Here is a 22,567-nt window from a genome sequence, read left to right on the forward strand (position 1 = left end):
TTTTCATGTCTCGAAAGCGTGACTTAGGATATATATTAGATTTATATATAGCGCTATTCTAACATAGGTATTTTGACACAAAATCGGACTTTTTCTGAAATAAAATACCAATTTTTTTCCATATTTCGATTCTACGACTCAAATTATGCCAGAATACCAAGTTTTGTAAAAATCGTACGAGTAGTTTTTAAAATATTAGCTCTCAAAATTTTAGCTCCTCAATGTTAATTGAATTTGGCAAATATTTATTAATATCTCTTTTTTTATTAAACTTTTTTTATTTTTCCTTTCACATTTCGAAATTTAGGTTCATTCCAAATAAAATTTACCCATTTTTTGTGTTTTATTTTTAAAATTTCTATTTTTAAATAATTTTTATAAATTTTTCAAAAAAAATTTTGAATTATAACCTATAAAATTTTTACCATCATCTTAAAGTAGGTGTATTTTTAAGCATATCTGCAAAAAATTAGACTTTTTTATTCAAAACTTTCTAAGATATACACGAATTTACATATTTTCGCGTTTTGAAATTTGGCATCTTTTTTTTTGAGCGAATAATAACGCCAAATGTGGTTTATGGATTTTTGTTACAGTGAATTGCCACAGCTATTTTTAACCTTAAATTTCAAGTAAAATTTTACGGAGAATTAATAATATGATATTGTTTCTCTCAAAGATGCGTAATAAATATTTTTTAATACTATATGAAAAGCTATTTTTTTTTTTAATTATAGATGATATTATTCACATTTTTAACTATTTTTTAAATTTCTCTCTTTCTTCCTTTTTAAAAAAAATAAAAGTAAATTTTTGTAAGAGTAAATTTTTACCTTCGGCGTTTTATCGTCTGCTACTTTACTTTAACTTTGCTTAATTCGAATTGTCCAAAACTGAGAATTTTCGTTTGATGTTTATTTGAATTTTATGAAAATATTTTATGACATTAACTGCATAATTTATTTCTAAACAAACTGTTGCTTATGAAGTGGCTGAAAGAGCGGCTGATACTATCATCCATATTTTTAAATCACAGTGTATTTTTATAGAAATATAAGATTTAGAATAATCATTTTTATAAAAGTCAAATTATGATATAAACATGCAACCCTCTAGAGACTGAATTAATGGAAGTTCAATGGTTATGTAGAAATGATCTGCAGCTACTTAATGGCTGGATAAGTCAGCAGGTTCTGTGGACAATCCTTAAAATTCTAATTTAGAATGCAATTGTCAAGAACTGAATCCTGATCATCAGTAGTATAATAAGTAATTATTATGGTTATTAATAAATCCTTCTTATTAAATCTAAAGTAACTGCACTTATCTAAAGTAACTGCAAATATTTCAAAAAACTTTCTGTCTGAATGCAAATATTTTTAATTTTATATTAATCAAGATTGCACACGATATTATTTATTTACACTTCAATTTTTACCGTCAACTCTAGTAGAAGTTACAAATCAATTATATTTAATTAAGGATTAAATTGGATTGGATGGATTATTTAATTATGGCAAAGCACACGAGGGCTATCTGCCTAAAGGGAGGGATGCTTTCGTGGAGGACTTTCTAAAGGGGAAACTGGATGGTATACAAGTTACACATGGGGAAATCCACGAAAACGCCCATGCAGCCAGCCCGTTAGCGGGATTTGAACCTCAGACCGAACTACCAGTGTTCAGCGTCTTTACCACTCAGCCGCTGGTGAGCTATTTAATTAAGGAATGACCATCTAAGTTTAGAAACAGCGTACCGTAACAGCAATTCAATTATTGGCGCCGTATCTTTCATGTTACTCCCGATTGGCAAGCTACATGATTTTTAATGAGTATTCGAGTTTTGCTAGTAACTTCACTTGGAAATCGCGCTTAAACTAAGTTAGTTGGTTGTTTGAACATAGAAAGAACATGGGAGCTATTTGATTAAGATGCTTTCATAGAGAACCTTTGTAAGGAGAACATAGAAAACTATGAAAACCAACCATGCAAGCCTGGGTTAGACGTTGCAACAAACAATTATTAGTATTTAACAATCTTCAAATGCCAGGCAACTGATGAGGCTCCAAGTAAATCTCCAATTTAATATTTTATTTGTAAATATTTAAAAAATATTGTTGTATTCTTAGACACAAAAAGCAGAATTTAAGTTTTGTTAATTCGTTAGTTAACTACCAAGCCGTAGTGCAAATGAATATTCAATTTCTTTTGTAATAATTGTATTCACTTAATATTCTTGGAATATGAGCTAAAGAAGGAATGTTCTCGCAAGATTAAAGAAGTGTTTAAATCCAGTGATATTAGGTTTGTCTTACAAGCTCGAGATCAAAACGGTTCTGCAATTGCCGAGTAGTTGACTTGTAAATGGCTCTGAATTAAGCAGATGACTTTTAATCTTACGTTATTCAGTCAGAAAACGTATTCCAAATGTTTTGTATTGCATGACAATGCATCTTTTCATTATTCAATAACCAGTCGGAGAACCGCTTGTGTTCCTAAAATAAATATGTGTACTCAATCGTCCTGCATGTTCTTCAAATTTGTCTTCTTGTGTTTTTTTTTTCTTTCCCAAAAACTAAAGTTGCCTCTCAAAGGAAAGTTTTTTGACATTGAAGAGACAAAAGGAGTATGACATCTAATTTTAGAGGCATGTCAAAAACAGATCTCTACAAGCCTTCTCTTCCATTACATGTTGTGCAGTCAGACAAAAAGTTGCATCAGCGCAAATTCTATAATCTATTTTTATTACACTCTGATTACATTATTAACATACAGTGAATATATACTAAATCTTTTACTTCAGCTTAAGTAATTCAGAATTCTTGACGGCATTGTTGTCAGAACTAGGACTTAGAAGATAAGTCAAATTGAATATTTCGATAACCCAATAAATTCAAGGTCGAAGTTTCAATATTTGATTTTCGGAGGGAGGGGAAATTTTTTCAGTTTTGGTCCATTAACCTAAGTATATTTGCTTCGATTCTTTATTTTTCCATAACATCAAAAAATTTACGCATGGTATACATATAACGCATAGCTTCAAATTAAAATTTAATAATAAACAGAGTAGTTATAATTAAAGTTCCACATTGAAACGGTCATAAAAGGAAAACTACTGGATCAAATGTTATCAAATTTGGTAATCGTGTAAAGGAGGTCATGGGAATTTATTTTCCGCGAAAAAAGAAAGTTCAAAACCTCACCACCAGGGCAAAATGGTGCTGTATACAATATTGTTAAACGAAATATGGGTCGGAATCTAACTTAACCTTTTGTTACACGAGTTTAATATGTTGTATACCCTTAAGAAACTTTGAATTAAGCAATATATCATTTAAAGGCGTTAAATTCGATAAACGTCGAGTGCGCCATCCGTGTAAGTGAGAAATTCGTCCGTGAAAACCACGAATTAGCGATTAGAAAATGTGAGATCACAAATCACTCGCACAAGTGCGTACAATCTGGAAATCGCTTTCTGACTGATCGCTAAATTGTAATTTTTGAACCCTGAATTCGGCCCTAAAACATGAAGACACTGATTCAAAACGCTTTTAATCGATTTGGGCGAAAGAAGTCCCTCATGCTATCTACCTAGTTCCATTGCATTCTCCTACTGCATTCGATTGCATAGCAGTCATTCCACACCGTTTAGTGTTGAATGACAGCTAGTTTTATAATTGAACCATTTTTCTCTGAAGAGCAGTCGACAGCTGGACCACTGTGATTGCAGCTCACTTAGAGTCAATGTTAAAATGTTTCGTGATACATGAACTGCAGTAAAGTGGCATTTTAGATACTACGATTTTTATGCAGAGCTGGGCCTAACCTCACGTGTGTCGCTCAGTTACTTAGGCAACATTTCACGAATGAATGTCTTGTAGGCCAACACTTCCCCTCTTCCCACCAGACCTCAACCTCTGTGACTTTTGGCTATGGGGTTATCTCAAAAGCACTGTTTATGGTGATAATCTAAACAATTTGGCATAAATGAAAAATGTGATACACTGACATGTCCGTAACATTCCTCCTGATATGCTACGAGCTGCTGTTGAGAATGCAGTAACAGGATTTAACTTGCTTTCGGAAAATGCTGGACGCTACATTGAACGTGCTTTGTAACACGTTTCGGAAATTATTAAACACATTTTAAACAGATTTTTCATGTATTATTCATTTAACAATATTGTATACAGCGCCATTTTCGCCCTGGTGGTGAGTTTTGGAACTCTTTTTTTTTTTTTTTTTTTTCCTTGGAAAATAAATTCCCATAACCTCCTTTACACGATTCCCAAGTTTGATAACATTTGGTGCGGTAGTTTTCCTTTTATGACCATTTCAAATTGGAATTTTAATTATAACCACCATGTAAATTTAAAAGTTTGACAGTTTGGTTCATGTCCCAGCTTTAAAAATATGAATATAAATATAATCTTTTATATTAATCCTCTTAATTTTTTTCTCGCGTTATAGATTGTATAAAAAACATGATCTTTAATATGATTTAGATTGTTTCAGCCGATATAAGAATCGAGTCACTCGGTGGTACAGAATAAACCTTGCTGGACTGTTTTACTTCTTTGTCATTTAGCAAAAATCTTTTAATTAAAATATTTATCCTTTGGACTTCGCTTTAAACTTTATTTATAGTTAAAATGGCTAGAAAATGAAAAGCTGTCTTCAGCTGAAACGCAATTCATGTAATTCATATTTTAAAAAATTGAGAAGAATGCAAAATTTATGGGAGTCTAGCAATCGAAAAATCTTAATTTTCTTGTGTGAGCACTGAAAATAACTGTAGAAGGAAAGAAGAAAATTAGGGAGAAAAGTAAGCAAAAATTTGCAGGGAAATTTGGCTGTCAGACATACCAAGATGTTTCAAAAAGTTGGGCGCTTTTGAATATACTTTCAGTATACTTCAAAGAATTTAAGTGCTCAAAGAGAAAACACTTGGACGTGTGCACTAGAAAATACCATCAATTGAGTTTGTGTTAACAGAAAAGATAAAAAAGATATCATTGCAGATTAAAGTGAAGAGCGACTGGTTTTAGACTATATTGTTGTATAAATTTAAATTACGTTATAGAACATCATATCGTATCATAAATGGAGAATCCCATGATTTTCTCATTTGAATTATTTGAAGATTCAGGAGTTTATCCAGTGATGTATGTGGGTGTCACTTAAAGAGGTTTTTTTCCCTCCTGGTGAAACAGCGGCCGAGCGGTAAAGTTGCTGAACGCTGGTAGTTCGGTCCGAGGTTCGAATCCCGCGAACGGGCTGGTGGCATCGGAGTTTTCGTGGTTTTCCCCATGTGTAACGTGTATGCGAGCCAGTTATCCTTAGAAAGTCCTCCACGAAGGCATCCCTTCCCTTAGGCAGAAAGCCCTGGTGTGCTGTGTTATAATTAAATAAACCAAAACCTCTTGATGAAACCAGTCTTTCCTTTCATCTCATACCTTCAAAATGTTTAGCCTCTAAAGACTGATAAAGGCTCTGACCAAATATTGATGAAATGGATTGAATTGTATTATTAAGTTACGTCAAAGCAGGGCTATCTGCCTAAAAAGAAGGATGCCTTTGTGAAGAACTTTCTAAGGGAAACTAGTTGGCATTCACGATACACATGAGAAAATCCACGAAAACGCCCATGCAACCAGCCCGTTTACCGGGATTCGAACCCCGGAGTGAACTACCAGTGTTCAGCGACTTTACCGTTCGGCCGTTTATGGGCCTTTATGAAATGGAAGCCGATAACTTTATTTAAAATGATTGTCAGAAATATCAAGATATTTCGAAAAGTTGGATGCTTTTTAATATACTTATGGAATGCCTAAAGTAAAAGAGCAAGAATAAAGTATAATGCCTGAAGAAAAAATGAATTTTTGGGTAAAATTTAGTATTTGTATTTTTTTAAATTTTAAACTTTTTAATATTATGATATTTGATTCTTACGATTTCAAAAATAAAATATTTGTCTAAAATATGAATAACATTTAAGAAACCAAATGTAGGATAAAATTGTGTAAAGCAATGGGCACAATTGTAAAACTGTTTAAAGCAGTGTATGCAAGTCATCCTAAGTTAAAATGTCGGTTATACATCTCTCCTATTTATATATATCTTTTCTGAACGGAACTTTGAAAGGCGTGTTAACTATGCTTTACTGTATTTTCTCTTTTAATAAATGCAGTTTTCAAATGCATCGTAGTCTGGGTTACAAAGTATTCCTCCGAAAGAAACGCAATTCAAATAAATAAAATCAAATTCTGGAAAATTTATATTAATAAATATATTTAAAATGCTCAGTTCGAAGGAATAAATAGAAAATTTTAAAAGAATTATCTGAAGAGACAATGCAACACAAACAATTAAAATAAAAGTATAAGAATTTAAAAATTACCTAAAATAATAACTATGACAAAAATATATATATAAAGAAAACTATTTGAAAAAAAAAAATAAACGCTGCACCTTTATTTACGCAGTTCGAGTAGGTAAATAGAAATTTTTAAAACAGTTATTCGAAAAAAACCATGCAACTTAAGCAATTAAAATTAAATTTGAAAAGAAAAAATTACTTAAAATAATAAGTTATAATTAAAAATATAATATAAAGAATATTATTTGGAAAAAAGGAACGATGGTGACTTTTTTTCCTCTCACGGGAAAGGAAACGAGGTTGCCATATATTAAGAATTTCGCCAAGTGAAGTATTCTTGGCGCAAACTGACAAAAAAGTGCCAACATAAATTTGTGAATTTCTCCGTAAATTTCGCTCCAAATTTTACAAAATTTCATATTTAGGCGTAATTTGAGTCGTAGAATCGAAATATGTAAAAAAATTGGTATGTTATTTCAGAAAGGTCCTATTTTGTGTCAAAATACCTATGTTAGAATAGTGCTATATATAAATCTAATATATATCCTAAGTCGCGCTTTCGAGACATGAAGAACGCAATTTGAATTTTGTCAATCGGCCCAGTAGATCGGGAGATATAGGACTGTCGCCTTTTTTTTTTTTTTTTTTTTTTTTGAGCAGTGTGCATACAATACATTTTCTAATTTTGTGTTATCTGACCATATATATTTTGAATTTTAAAATAGCCTTCACTTACACCACACAAATTTAATTTAGCACCATTTGCTACAGTTACTATTTGTTTATTCAAATCATTTAACTGATAAAAAAAAGCTCTTATCACTTGTCATATGAGTTGAGCATCCTGAGTCGATAACCAATTCTTCTGTTTTTTACTTATGTTCATGTTCCACCTTTAGCACTACTCTTCCTAAGGTATTTATTTTCTTTATCTTCTTTTATGTTTATATTTTCTATGTTTTGAGTGTTTTCCATTTGTCATGCATTACTTTTATAATTTTTAGAATATTTTCTCATTCCTCTGTTATCTACGTTTTTTTTTGGGGGGGTAGAGTCCATGCATTGTATTTTAAATGAAAGCTATCATTTCTTGTGTGATTATTTCTTTTACAACAAGTGCTATATCGTGTAACATTATATTTTGATTTCTCTTTGCTTTTGCCTTTTAAAGCAACTGAATCACATTTTTGAATTTTCTTAGTTTCTACATGTCTACAGAACTCATCTATTAATTTATTACATGATCTAGCGACAGTTCATTGTCTGATTTACCTTCTATTCCAGTTATTATTGAGTTGTAAGAATTTGGAGCATAGTAAAATTGCTATTAGGTTATTTTCTTTAATTTCTTCGCCTATACTGCCTAGCTTTTTCAGCCAATCCTAATACTCCCTTGATATATTCTTACGTTTTGAAACTTTCATTATATTTATTAGAATATCATTTTCTGAGAAGAAACAATTTATTTGTTAAATTTACACGTTCGTGAACAGGTTTCAACTCCCATACTGCTTTAGCTTATTTACTGTGTAAAACATGAATAATTTATGAATTCTATATGTTTAGGTATATTAAAGCTTTGTCTTTATGGTTGTTTTTTAACTATATATCATAATAACCTTCCGTAACCTTTTTAAATTAGAAGTTGTTCTATTTTAAATTTCCAAACTGAAGAAGAATCATCTGTTAACTTTTCTGTAGAAACTGATTCTTTTAGAATAGGCATTATTACATTTATAATTTTAAATTTTGTAACTGATATTTTCAGCAATAAAGAAGTTTTAATATTTTATGCCCCTGGAATCCTACAACAATATATCATTTCAATTTTATAATTTCAACTTTTAGAGGCATTTCCAAAAGGGCAACTTCTCAAGCTTATTAAATCACTCAGTCTCATAATCATTGATATGTCAAGCATTTATCACAGTTTAAGCATCTGAGTACACAATCCTTTATTTAGCACAGTTTTATTAAAGAATCATAAGTTAGAATAACTATGAAATCTTTATTTAACAAGTTAGAGAGTTTGCTTAACTCAGATAGATCACAAATAGAATACAAATCAAAGTTAACAGGTTTTACAATTATTTAAATCAAAATGTTGAAAGAAAAAAAAAAGAAAGAAAGAAAAAGAAACTTGCAAGAGATTCATTTATAATTTTAAATAGTTTCAGGCTTACTTGTTAAGCAATATTATCAGGAGTATATTCCATAAAATAAGATAACATGCTGAAAAGAATGAAGGACAAATATAATGCAAGTACAAAATCTTCTTATGAGTTCTGTATCTAGAAAACATAGATAGAAGCCTCTCTCCCCATTGTGTCATTTGGTGCTTGTTTGTTTTTGACATTGACGAGTTTCATTATGCAAAAGTGACACTAATTTAATCTAACAACTTTGAGATCTCTGTGAAGGAGACTGTTCGTGATGTATGTATAGGCACTTGTTATTAATTTCAGAACATGGCTTTTAATTACTTGGAGCTTATGAATATATGCATGAGTAGCTGTTATTCATGCTGTAATGATGTAACACATAACAGACCTGGTAAGGTGGATAAACATATCATTTTCAGTTTAGATTCAGACTGGAGTACACGCATAACAGAGAGATAAACTTATGGATGATGAAATTCGCGTTTTCGATGGTTTGTTTTATATGCATATTCCTTGTAAGTCTCTGATTGGTAACGATCCCCAGGTAGGTCACATTAGGGATTCTAGGAACCATATTATTGAACAGATATAACTGATTGATCATTAGGAAGATAATTTTGTTCTTTCTGATTATAATAAATGTGATTTGCTTCTATTGATGCAAATTCTTTATTCACTGCACAATACTTCAGTTTAAAATATCTTATCCTGTACTGCACGTTCCACAGAATATAGAGCCTAGATTTTGAACCCTGAGGCATCCTGGCTTTAATGCTGTGATATGTAGAGGAGACATTGCCTTATTTAATGTTGTCTTAAGGGAGGTAAGGTCTTAAGGTGGACTTAAGTATAACTTGTCTTAAGCAAGGTTCTTAGTGAGCTTAATCATTTTCCAACTAAAGTCCATTTTCATTGATTTCTAAATATGCCTCTTGTGCTAGATACAATGGAATGCTTTCACCATGCTTTTTTTTAGCATGCAGCAAATTGTTTATTGTAAAGAACTTCCTCCACAAACTCAGTTAGCTCCAGAAGTTGTGTAGTAATCAAAATTTTTTCCTAAACCAAAACTCTTCATTTGGAATCAGGTTTAAGTAAAACTGCAGTCTAATTAGAATAAATCTCTTAGAAGTTTGCTTTCTTAATGATGCTTGAAGAAAATCCTTCCAGTGATGATGTTGCGCATACCTACCTTATCCTTGATTTTTTAAGCAAAGCAAATATGTAAGATTGTTTATCAATCTAGATTTGTCATTTTCTGATAAAGTAACTTAAGGAAAGCTGTTTCTTTCATTTGATTAACTGATCAGTGTAATTAATAGTGCTGCCCAATGCAATTAATTCAATCTGGGTTTTGATTATCTCAACAATTTTTGTCCTTTTGGAGAATATTGTATATGCATATTGTTATATTTGATGCTTTTAACATCTGAAATTTTAATGAAGGATCTTTGAGTTTTGCACATCAAAAACATGTAAAGTAAAATTATTTTTTATGGTATTTTACCGGAGTGATTGTTGCTGCTATGCTATCAAAAGTATCCTTGTTTCCAGGTGCACATTGAATCCTTGATAATTCTGGGTGGCATTTTTACTTTATATTTATTGGGAATTCTTGCCAGCAATATTGTCATTATATTGATGATGATGTGCATACAGGAACTTACAGTATTTGTACTAACCAAGGGAGAATTAGCAGTATTATTAAGTCAATAAACTTCATATAAATATGATTATTTTGGATAGCTTAATTCTTGGAAACACGAAAGTTTGGCTTGTATTATTAGTTTCTTTAGTTTTTTGAATTTTTTCCTTATGCATTTTCTTGGCATTAACAACTTTGCAAATTGTAGTATCATGGCTTATAATAGAATTATTATATCAGACAGTCTCATTATCAGTGAATAAAACAATTTTATGCAATTTAAATTTGCAGACTTCTAAGAAATTTATATTAAACTCCAGTATCCAAGTATCATTATCTGTGAGATGACATTTCTTCGGTAACAGCAATCTTAATCTGTCTAAATTCTTTTAACTTCATTGATGTTGAAATTCAAGAAAATTTTAATTGAAAGCATGATTGGAAATAAATTTCAGTGAATGTAAACCCAGTATTAGCAGTAAGAGGTAAACATGATTAGCAAACTTTATTCCTTATAGTCATTCCATCATCTATAAATTCCTGTAAAAGTAGGTCACAGAACTTTTTGAACTGTACTATTCTGTGTTGAAAAATGAATTCTCTTTCTTGCAAAGTAGGAGCAGTTATTAAATTATCTACTGATAGTATGTTAACTGTTGTGCTAGTTCATATCACTGAAATTCAGTTTACAGTTGAAAACAAAACAATGATTCTTGGTATGGTGTGACCTGGATTGTATTTAGAAATTCATTTTGAAAAAGAACTTTGAATTTTTTTCATTTTTGAAAATTCATTGAAATGTGTTTCTTTAGTTGAATGCGGCACACAATTGCTATCTGTCTAAAGGAACCTTAGTGGATGATATTCTGAAGAAAACTGACTTGTATTACTGTTGAACATCAATAATTTTTGTTAATTAATCAACCATGTAACTAGCCATTTAGTAGAATTTGAATGTGAATTGAACTACCACTACTCTCTGGACTTATCGATTCAGCTATTGATTGGTTTCAATGAAATATGAATTTTTTCAAATTTATTTCCTTTTGAATTGTAGTTTCATGCAGTGCACATATATGTTGCAAAAATTAAAAGCACTTTTGTAAATAACAGTGTAAAGCACTCATTTTTTAAAAATCTGTAACTTTCAATGTACATTTCTTTACTTTCATAAATTTTATGCTTAAATAAGTAGAAGCAGTAAAGTAGGGATACCGTCAAGGGTTACTGTTTCAAGCAATCCCGTGATAGCCTAGTCCCTCAGGGTAATACTTTGGTGGACCTAGATGTCAAGACCTTAAAGATCCAGGTAATTGCTCCTTGACTGTGACTTGGAATTGTATTGTCAAACATATTTCTTTCTGTAAGTAATGATGTTGACAACATAACTGTAAAGAGAATTATAATTCAAATAGCTAAATATGAAACTTCAAAATGTTTTTCCTGTTTCTTACTTGTGACTTTATATTTTAAAAAAATTGTTGTTTGAAAATTATTTGACCAATAAACATATTGAGGAATGAAGATTTTTTTATGTATTACTTAGGCCTATATTGGCCTCTAAATATTAATAAGATTGTAGCAAAAGAAAGCATCATATTCCTCATGCAGATTAAAGTTATATTCTTTTTGTTTCAAAAAACGGAGTTATATTTTTTTAACTGTATTTTTGTAGATATCTGCAGCAGTATGTTTTCTACTATCACCAGGCGCATCTTTTATTTCCGGCGAAACTCTGCATGTAGATGGAGGAGGAAGACTTTATTCACCTCTGATGTGGAAAATACCTGGTTAGTTTATTGGGTTAAAGACTTTATAGCTTTACGTGAACTAATACAAATTTTGATTTAATTGACTATTGTGTACATTAAAGCTAAAGGTATCTAAATGTGTTTGACACACAGATTTTGAAAAATAGAACAAATAAATGTATTATTGGTGTTATTCCAGTAGAATGCTACATAAAAATAACAGAAATAGGTGATAAATATATTATCAAAGTATAATTTGTACTTTTTTTTTTATTTTGGGTTAAAAAGATGTTAAAATTTCAGGATTACTAGATATGTTCCCCCCAAAAACATTGATCAATATTTTACTTTTATTTTTTTCACTATATTTATTAAGTCGTGAGGAATTAAATTGATTAAAATCTAAATGACAAAGTAAAATGTTTATTAAATATACCTGTTGGACCACATGCACTAGCTATTTGAGACATTTCTTTCTTTACATGTACAAAACTCTTTGCAAAAATGTTAAATATGTACATAAATCTAAGGTTTTGCACCATTTAATTCACAATATTGTATAGAATATTTGTGGAAAGTTACAAAAATTTACTACAATAATATTTTTAATTATAGTTGTTTTTTGTTACAGAAAAGTTGAAAAAATCAAGTTTTTCAAAATATAGGTTTAATGTAATGTAAAAATAAATGTAATGAAACACAAATGTTACCAAATGTGAAATTGAAATTGCAAAACTAATCTCTCTCCTGAGCACTTAATATTAAACAGAAAGTTTTTTAAATCTTTTTCGGACATCACAAAAAGTATTCAAAATGAAAAATTCTCAGTGTAAAGATATTTTGAATTGTCTGTGTCCAGTTAAACATCAACTTCGACCTTTTCACACAGCAGCTTCCGATTCACAATATAGAATGAAAAGAGGCAAAACAAAAGTAGTTTTTGGAAGCTAAAAGCTTTAAAATTAAGTAACGATAAATTTTTGGAAAATTTCATCAAAATTAATAATTAGAGAGCAGTCGGATACTGTGAGTGATTGCTCATAGCACACGTTACCACTTCCTCATGGGCATACCAGATGTGTGTGCTGCTTCATTACAAGTTATCACCTGTGAGACAGATATCATTGCCGCAATTTGAGAATTTTAAAATTGATAGATTTCTCTTTTTTATGTCGTTTTACAGTACTTTATGTTATGTTAGGCTAAAAGTGTCAGAGAATATAAAATAATAAAATAGAAACTAATGTACAGGTTAAAATGTAAAACGAGCTAAAAAGTACACCTTCTTTCACCCACTTTAGGTATTAAGCATTCCAAACTAACAGAGACAAAGAATCTGTGACTCACCTGGGGCAGCATTTAGATTCCTCTCAAAGCTATCTTCTGTGCAAGGAAACAGTATAAAAATGAAACAATACTCCAAACCACTATGAACGGGACATAAACATTTTATTATGGTTACATAAAACTATACAAAATGTCTACAATTTTTCAAATTTGCCCCAGCCAGCGAGTGGCATTACTTTTACACAGCTGTGTCTCTCTCGCAAAGTCATAGCAACAACATCAAAAATATTTTTTTTAAGCTGCTTTCGCCCTCTGTTGGTGCTTTTTTTGGCAGTACAAATAATTTCTTAGTAGACAAACATGAATATTATTTTCAAAGATATATAAAGCAGTTATACTACTTGCAGCATTTTACTATAATATAATTAATGTGTAAATTCAAAAAACTGTAACATGCAGAATAATATACATGTTTCAATAGAGTGTTTGCTTATAATATCAAGATTAAAGCCACAATAAAGTTGAATAAGTATATTTTAGATGGCCATCAAGGGCTCCCGTCTTGATTATTTCAAGAAACACTATGGTTTCTTAACACTTTATATCACATTTAATTAATATTTTATTACTATTGGTACTATATATGTATAGATACAAAGTGTTTTAGCAAATTGGCTACAAACTTTCAGGAAAGATAGAGTACAACAACAATATTTGGCATGTCCTGCTCCACGTGAAACTTTATGGTCCTTACTACAGCATCAGTTTAAACGGGACCCTCTGGAAGCTGGAGTGAGTGGGACACAAACCACTGGTTTTCTCACATACAGTCCAACCTCATTAAGCCTTTGTGCAGCAGTAAAATGCCTAATTCAAGTTCCTGTGGCAGCCTGAAGCTCTAAAACTAAATCTCTTATAGTTATTTTGCGGTTTCTTCGAACTGACAATGACAGAACAGTCTTCCTATGCAGTTGTTGCTTTTGGTCGCCCTTGACCACACTGTCTATCAACTAAGCTAAACTCAGTGGCGCAACAGCTCCAGTAGGCCACGGCCTTCTTGACTGGCTCCGGAGTGTATCAGCATATGCCCTGGGCAAGTGGTCAGCTTGTCGCAGGACCCTGGCATTTAGTCCCCAAGCAAAAATGGTTCTCAGTTTATCGACCTACTTAAAGGGTGAAAGGCTGAGTCAAGCTTGCCCAGCCCGGGGATCGAACCCCGGACCTGTGGTGCAGCTGCGCGATGAGCTAGTCACTTTGCCAGTGGGCAGTCCTATCAACTAATTCAGTGCTTAAAAAGCAGCTCCAAACTCTTGATATGACACTTTGAAGGATATTCAAATCTTGGGCGACGTCCATTTGTTTTCACCCTTCCCCAATTCTACCAATTATTCACCAATTTTGACCTTTATTTAAATGATACCTTTGCACCATAACTACTGAATGTTGATCACTCTTAGAAACCACATTCACTTTTAAGCATCACAACAGACCGGAATTCCAAAATGTGTCTATTGCGCATCACATTGTCAATCACAGAATTTGTATATTTACTGTGCTAACGTATGCGGATAAGTTCACTTTTGTGTATTGTATTTAATTAACATAAATAACTACAGCATTGGGCATTGGTTGCAACATTAACTTAGTGAGCATATTTTTTCTCATTATACTTTAATTCTGATGACTAGTGTAGATAATTTGGTTTATAACACAGTGTTCAAGGGCATTTTAAAAAAATTTCTAGATTTTTCTAGTAATTTTGATGATAACATGATTATTTATACTGAATATGATTCATATCTGCTCAATTACATCTACGTGTATTTTCCAGTTATAGTCCTCCAAGTGTAAATAGTGAACATCTTTTACCTGATGCTAGACATAAGTGTCAATTACATTCTTAAGATTTTTTACCACCTCCAACAACATAGCATCTTAGGTTTGACAATTTCTATTGCTTAAAGCATATTGCAAAATAATGAGTGGCTATATCTTGAGAGTGTATTGCAAAGAATGTAATAATGCACTATGTGATATTCCTTGTTTTAAAATTTCTCATAATAATTAAAGTGGCTAATATATAATGTGTGAAAATATAATATTCATGTAATAGTATGTTTTTAAATTTATGTAAAATATTTCAGCGTTTTAAAGAATTTAAGCAATATTAACTAAAGAAAATGTTCTTTCAGTTCCTATACTATGTTTTATACGTTTCTCCAGTCTTTACATTCAGCAAAATTTTGCACTTGCTGTATAAAAAATAAAACTCTTGATTGATCAGTTAATAAACAAATTAGAATAATTTGAGGTTGATTCCCATCCTCAAATGTGTCTCATTGATACTGTCTTGTGATTTACTAGTGCCTTTAGTTTATAATTTTGTTACATTTGATATGCAAAAAGTACTTTCATGAAGTAATTTAAAAGTTTACTAAGTGTAAAAGTATGTTGTTAAATTCCTAAGAAGTTTTTAAAATTTAATAATCATAATCTGATAACAGCACAAAAAATTTTTTAAATTACAAATATTTTTCATATTTATTAATGCAAATAATATTATGACTTGTCTACATGAAAATACTAAAGTCTGCCAGTGTTTTCTACAACACAGATTCTATAACAGTCTGTCAATAAGATCTCCGTTTTGAAAAAGAAATTATATTGATTAAAACTTTAAAAAAAAAAAAATCTGCACAAAATTGCTCATCACCTAATCCATCAACACCAGAAATGTTTTTCTAAACTAATATTTTATTTTTGGTTACATATAACTGCAAACATTTTGCTATTTAATTTGTGAACATCCCCTAAATATTATCCCTGACTTTAATATCAAATATCTTGATTAACTTTTACCATACAGAAATCAAATCTTTTGTGTTTTATTTTTATAACAAGCAAATTTTCTTGAATATAAGTAGAGGATTGGGGCAACGCATAAGTTAGATTTTTTATTTTACATAATTTTTTTAATTTTATAAATATGGCAATATAAAACATTGTAGAGACATTAGGTAATTTTGAAGCAGGGGAGATGAAAAATGAGCAATGCCCTTGCCGGAACTCGAACCATGGACCTCTCGAATATGCATCGAGCGTGTTGACCACTACACTACGAAGGCATGCTAAGAAAGCAGGAGAAATACCTTATATACTCCCCCTTTTAATTGCATTCAGGTGACGATGCAAATCAAAGCTGTAATGTGAGGGGATGCCATCATGCTGAAACTATAATAAACATGTTTTCTGAACCTGTTCGTGTCCTTCCTTTCTTGTGTTTTGTGTCATCATTACCGCTCCAGGAAAGCATATCCAAACATGCAATGTAAAGTGATTTACCAATTGTCTTTGTGTACTCTATCTTAGGTAGCAAATCTAACGACCAGTGCTGCCTGGGAACATCCTAGGTGGTGCGCCACCTTTTCTCGAGGGGCGTGTCTGGTTCTGAGGGGTGGGTGGACCTGTAGTAAGAACCATAAAGTTTCACGTGGAGTAGGACATGCCAAATATTGTTGTTGTACTCTATCTTTCCTGAAAGTTTGTAGCCGATTTGCTAAAACACTTTGTATCTATACATATATAGTACCAATAGTAATAAAATATTAATTAAATGTGATATAAAGTGTTAAGAAACCATAGTGTTTCTTGAAATAATCAAGACGGGAGCCCTTGATGACCATCTAAAATATACTTATTCAACTTTATTGTGGCTTAGTGAGCATATCATGTTCAATGAAGCCAAGATGATTGGGCCCAAGTATTCTTTACTGATGAGTCCTGATATAGTCTGAACTGTGATTCTAGATGCCTTTTAATCTGGAGAGAGGAAGGAACATGACATTTGCCTTCCTTTGTTCATGAAATATTCATTCCCTTGACCGCAGTTTAATCCCTTGACCGCAGGTTTGGAGAGAAAGCATGACAGGTGGCCGCACTGAGATGCATATACTTCAAGGAGATTCTGTTACCTCTCGGAGATATGTGGACAAAGTATTGAAACCAGAAGTTAGACTGTTTAGGGGTACTGTTGGCCCAGAGTTTTTGCTAATGAATGACAATGCTCAGCCTCTTTGGGCATATGTGCTGCCAGAATACTTGCAAACAGAAGATATCACTTGAATGGATTGGCTACCTTACTCACTGGATGTGAATTCTCTTGAGCATGTGTGGGATGCTTTAGGGCACCAAGTTTTATCTTGCCAAGTTCATACCCGGACCCTCCTGGAGCTGAAAAATGCACTTTTGGGAGAGTGGCATGCAGTTCCACGAGATTTGATCAAAATTTTGGTAAAGTCTGAAATCAAGATGTGAGGTATGCTTATCTGTCCGAGTTGTCCGTATGTCACACTAAAGAGAAAATTTTCCATAAGAGGTGACTTAATTTTTCCATCATTTTCCAATTTTAATAAATACAAATTTCAGTATTTTGCAAATAACCAATTGCCAAGCATTATGTTAACTAATGCTTTTGTACAAATTTCTATTAATAATTTTTCATTAACTATCAGTTACATTGTATTTTTGTCATTATCTTTTAATGTTGATCATCATTGTACATTTGGTTATATACTAGGATTTCTCAACCTTTTTTGCCCCATGCACCCCTTTCACAATCCTTCCCTCCCTCTCTTTTCCCAATATTTATTAAAGTTAGGCTATTTTTAATGTAGTTTATAAATTAAACAAGGAAAAGGTGTAGAAAAGGTTGCCAAATACCAAAACTTGAATACAAACAGGATTTTATATTCAGAAATTTAAAATAAATACTCAATACATCAGTAAAAGGCTGACTGCATTACACCCTGAAACTATGAAATCCCCTCCCAGTTAAGGCCCTCTGTTATATACGTATTGTTTGCATAAAACGTTGATTCTAAGACTCGACAAAATGCCACCATCTTTGGAACTTGAAAAAATATATTATAATTTAAATATGAAAAATCAGTTCAACTATCCACAGTTAAAGCTGGGAGCATTTAAGGAAGACAGAATCTCGTTCATTGCATCCCACAAAAGCAAAAATAAGCAATAGCATTGCGATGACTCCAGTTCATTTGTGATATAAAGAACCAGAGTGGTCTTGATGAGCTGAAGTTGGGTTGGCCACTTAAAGAGAATATATTTTAATTATTGAGCATGTTAAAATATTTTTCCTGCAATTAGTGTTAGTGCTCTTTGGTGGGATGCATATTACCATGTTTTTGCTTGAACATTTTATTATTTGCATATCATCATTTTTTCTTCTTTTGATATGTATTACTTAAAGTAAAGAAGATATACACTGGTGTGCAAAAATTAAGGACGAGACGGTTTTTTCAATATAACTTTGAACAAAAGCTTTCCAAATCAACATAATTAATACCGTAAGATCCCCAATACGTAAGGACATGAGTAATGTAAGCAACACTTACTGAAAGAGAAATCAGAGGGATAAAAAGAAGCTTTATTGAAAAAGTAGCATGGAGCACAATGCTACTGAAGGCCGAAACATCCCTGTGATGGGTGCCCAGCAAGAAACATCCGGTCTTTAATAGGGGATATGATCTCCCTTGACTGCTGGGCAGGTTTCACAGCGTCTGCCCATGCTGAGAATGAGGGTGTCAATGAGTTGTTGAGGCATTGCTACCCATTCGTCTTGCAGCACCAATCGAAGCTCCGGAATCGTTACTGGTGGTAAGGTACAAGCGTCTGCCTAGAAAATCCCATACATGCTCGATGGGATTGAGATCCGGAGATCGTGCCGGCCAATCCATATGTTCATTATCCACACTCTCTAAAAGCTGTTCGGCTGCTACTGTGCGATGACATGGTGCATTGCCGTCCATGAAAAGGAACTGCGGACCCATAGCGCCTCTAAAAAGAAGCACATATGGAAGAGGAATCTCGTTACAATGACGGGTCCCGTTGACTGAACCTGCGTCGAAGATGTGAAGGTCTGTACGACTACCAAGCATGATGTTTCCCCAAACGAGAACACCGCCACCTCCATACCTGTCCCTTTCAATGATGTTCGAGGGATGATTGCGGCTTCCCCGCTCTCTCCAGATGAGTATGCGATGAGAATCGCTACTCAGACTGAATCTGCTTTCATCTGTAAAGAGTACTCGTCCCCAGTCATTGTCTCTCCAATTCCGGTGTTCCTGGCACCACGGAGATTGCCTTCTCCGATGGGCAGGCGTTAGAGGTACACACTGTACAGGGCGTCGTGCAAACAGACCACCACCGTGCAGTCTTCTGGCCACAGTAAAATGCGATATCGGTCATCCAGTCGCCTGTGTCGTGTGTCTAGCGATTTCTCCCACTGTCTGCCGCCTGTTTCTTCTGTCCTGTAAGGCAATATACCGGTCATCTGCGGGTGTGGTTCCTCGTGGACGACCACTACTAAACCCCCGGATAGCTGTTCCTGTAGTTTGAAGTTGTCTCCAAAGTCGTGAAACGATGCTGTGAGCAATTCCGAACTCTGCAGCCACACTTGTCACACTGCGGCTTTCCTCCAACTTCCCAATGATTCGACCTCGGGTAAAAGCATCCAGATGTCATCTAACAGATTGCATTCGCCATTTCTCGCTGAGGCAGCAACTCGGTGTGATTTTAACTGCTATACGGCGTGCAATCTCTTTGCCAGAAATACTGATCTTACGCTGACAACATGCTTTATACTACTCAGACACTCCCCCGTTATGTCTACCTGCATATCTGCACATGTGCTACCGTACATCACCTTACTTAATCTCCTGATTGGCCTTTCTGTCCGCTCTGCCTCTTCGTTCAGCTGATATGCTAATTTTTCAACTTCGTCCTTAATTTTTGCACACCAGTGTATTTTTGTCTTTTATTACTATTTTGAATGTGCATACATTATGCTATAAAGAAGTTAGTAAATGTGTTAAGTCACTAAAGGCTATTTTGAAGTGACTGTAGAAGTAATAGAATTAAAATTGTATGCTGTTTTTTTACTCCCTGAAACATTTTCAACCAAATAATCGATGATGTTAGAAATAATAATTTTGTTTGTGAGGGTCTGTTTGCAAAAGGAGATTTTTGTAGATATAACAAGTGTTGAATTGTCCATTTTTCGAGAATATTATTTTATTGTGTTTACTTTTACCCAGCTGTAGAATGGTTAGAATATTGATATTAAATACTACATCTATGTTCTCCCTCTGACCAACCCCATGCCCAAATATGATGATTCAATATTGCATGGCAAAAACTTTTATTGCACACCTAAACTACCTTTAAAAGGTTTGAATTGTGCTTTTAAGTTCCTGTGTTTACTATAAAGAATGGTGACCATTATGAGAATTTATGTTGAAGAAACTGTAATATACCATAAGCATCACCATCAAAAAATAAAATTATTGTTGTATGTTTTATACCAAGACTTGACCATTGTAAGAATGCGACAGATGTATTAAAGAACAACTTAGTTGCAATTTCGCTAAGGGAACTTTAGATTCTCTAATATCTGCCAAGCAAAATACTGTCAGATTTGGGTGTAATGAACTCAGTTGTACGGAACATTCGACTATAGTGAAATTAATGATTGGTCCAGATGTGCATATATAGGAAATGCATGTTAAAATTTCCCATTAAGGAACCAAAGTTTAAAGGGAAGAATATATAGAAATTATAGCTTTTTCCAAACAAACTCTATAAAATATCGAAACAATGTTGAGAAACAATTATCAGTTATCTCCAAAATGTATGAAACAAAGTAAGATTTTGTTTCTGAATGTGTAAAGATGTTTATTGTGCAAGTAAATCTTACCAATTAGTAATGTTTTTTAGGATGAATATTCTTTCCATTTCAGGGCTTTTCTATTCTTTAATTTTAGGACTTCTTTGGAAATATACACCGCTGACCATTAAAATTGCTACATCATGAAGGTAACAATTGTCAAGTTTGCATTGAAAGTGCTGCATGTTAGGATATGCAGATGATTAGCATTACAGTGCATTTGCACAAGGCACACATGACTAATGATATCTACATTGTGTATAAATGGGAAGACAACACTGCAAGTTTCTTATTTGAAAATCATATTTGAGTACTGGTTGTTTGGGTAAAGGCTGCATTATGCCTCTTGTAAGAAGAATTTCGTGCTAGCATGCATTAGAATTTGAATGCAGCAGGATCACAGCCTATCGTGAATGTGGCTTATCATTCTGTAACATTGCTGCTCATGTTGGTTGGTATCCTATGACAGTTAGGCAATTATGGAATCAATGCTTTGAGTCGCTGATGCCCAAGAAGCTAGATATGTTGTCCGCTTGGCCTTGTGAGATTGTACAGCCACGTTATGTACCTTGACTCAGGAACTTGGCTTAAATATGGACTAACAAGTGTCTGCATAGACAAGTGTGACAGTATCTGTATCATCGTGGACTGTCAGCACGGTGGCCATTATTACAGCTTTCCTTGACAGTGCAGCAGAGACAAGCATGCCTAAGGTGGTGCAGTAAGTGATGACACTGACATAGGAGTGACATCCTGGTCATACTGTCAGATCAATCCTGGTTTTGCATACAGTTTTGATTAACCTATTCACGTGTAGAGTTACTGAGAAGAACAAACATTGCTAACTTGCATTTGTCATCATAACATGGGCCCAACACCTGGTGTGTTGGTATCGTGTGCCCTTTGATGTACATCCTGGTCACCTCTTGTTCACCTCTTTGGGGGTTCATCTTCTTGGTAAGATTCTGGAGTCCCAGTAATCTAACCTCTTTTCTGATCCCCCTCCTCTTAGATAACGTTTTCCTTCCCTTTATCATTGTGGTTTTCCACTTTAGAGGTTTGGGCTCATCATGACAAACTGGTACATCTCTTGTCTTTAGTCTTGAAGTGATGAGAAAACTGCCCACATGTTTTTCATGCATGGAGACCCATGTCATTGGAAAGGAGGATTGTGGGTTCTCTCCCCATGTTACTTTGGCCTCTGCTTCAGTTAAATGGGAGGCATTTTGTTATTTTTATATGTATCAATTGACCATTTTTCTGATCCTTGTGTCGGCAGCTTGGGGATAAGCTTTCAGGAGTACTTGCTTTTGGGAAAGCCAACTGTGAGGCTTTAATTTGTCTATAGACCTAGTGAGCCCTGGTGCAGGATTCTGAGTCCTCTTGTTGGGCTTCGTGGTGGTTGGGACTACCAGATCTGAATTTTTATGTGTATTCAATATGATCTTTTCAAATCAACAAAATAAAATTTCTGCTCCATCCAAAAAAAAAAAAAAAAAAAAAAAAGTAAAAACAAGTGTGAATGCAAAACGTAGAGAAATTCTATCCAGATTTCTTGTCATAAATAACTGTAAAGGCGATCTTCAAAAGATATCAAAAT

General features: G+C 33.2%; 1 protein-coding gene across 1 annotated transcript in view; it reads left to right on the forward strand.

The window, feature by feature from the left end:
• The window catches only part of LOC118186182 (peroxisomal trans-2-enoyl-CoA reductase-like), a 96,222-nt gene that overhangs the window by 66,533 nt on the left and 7,122 nt on the right, over window positions 1–22,567 (forward strand). The window contains exon 7 of the mRNA XM_085809795.1: window positions 11,861–11,975. Within this exon, the coding sequence (XP_085665921.1) occupies window positions 11,861–11,975 (115 nt within the window). The remainder of the gene's footprint in view (window positions 1–11,860; window positions 11,976–22,567) is intronic.

The sequence above is a fragment of the Stegodyphus dumicola genome, chromosome X2, assembly GCF_044657685.1.
Source record: "Stegodyphus dumicola isolate Sdum_Otavi_A_Nest chromosome X2, ASM4465768v1".
Lineage (NCBI taxonomy): Eukaryota > Metazoa > Arthropoda > Arachnida > Araneae > Eresidae > Stegodyphus > Stegodyphus dumicola.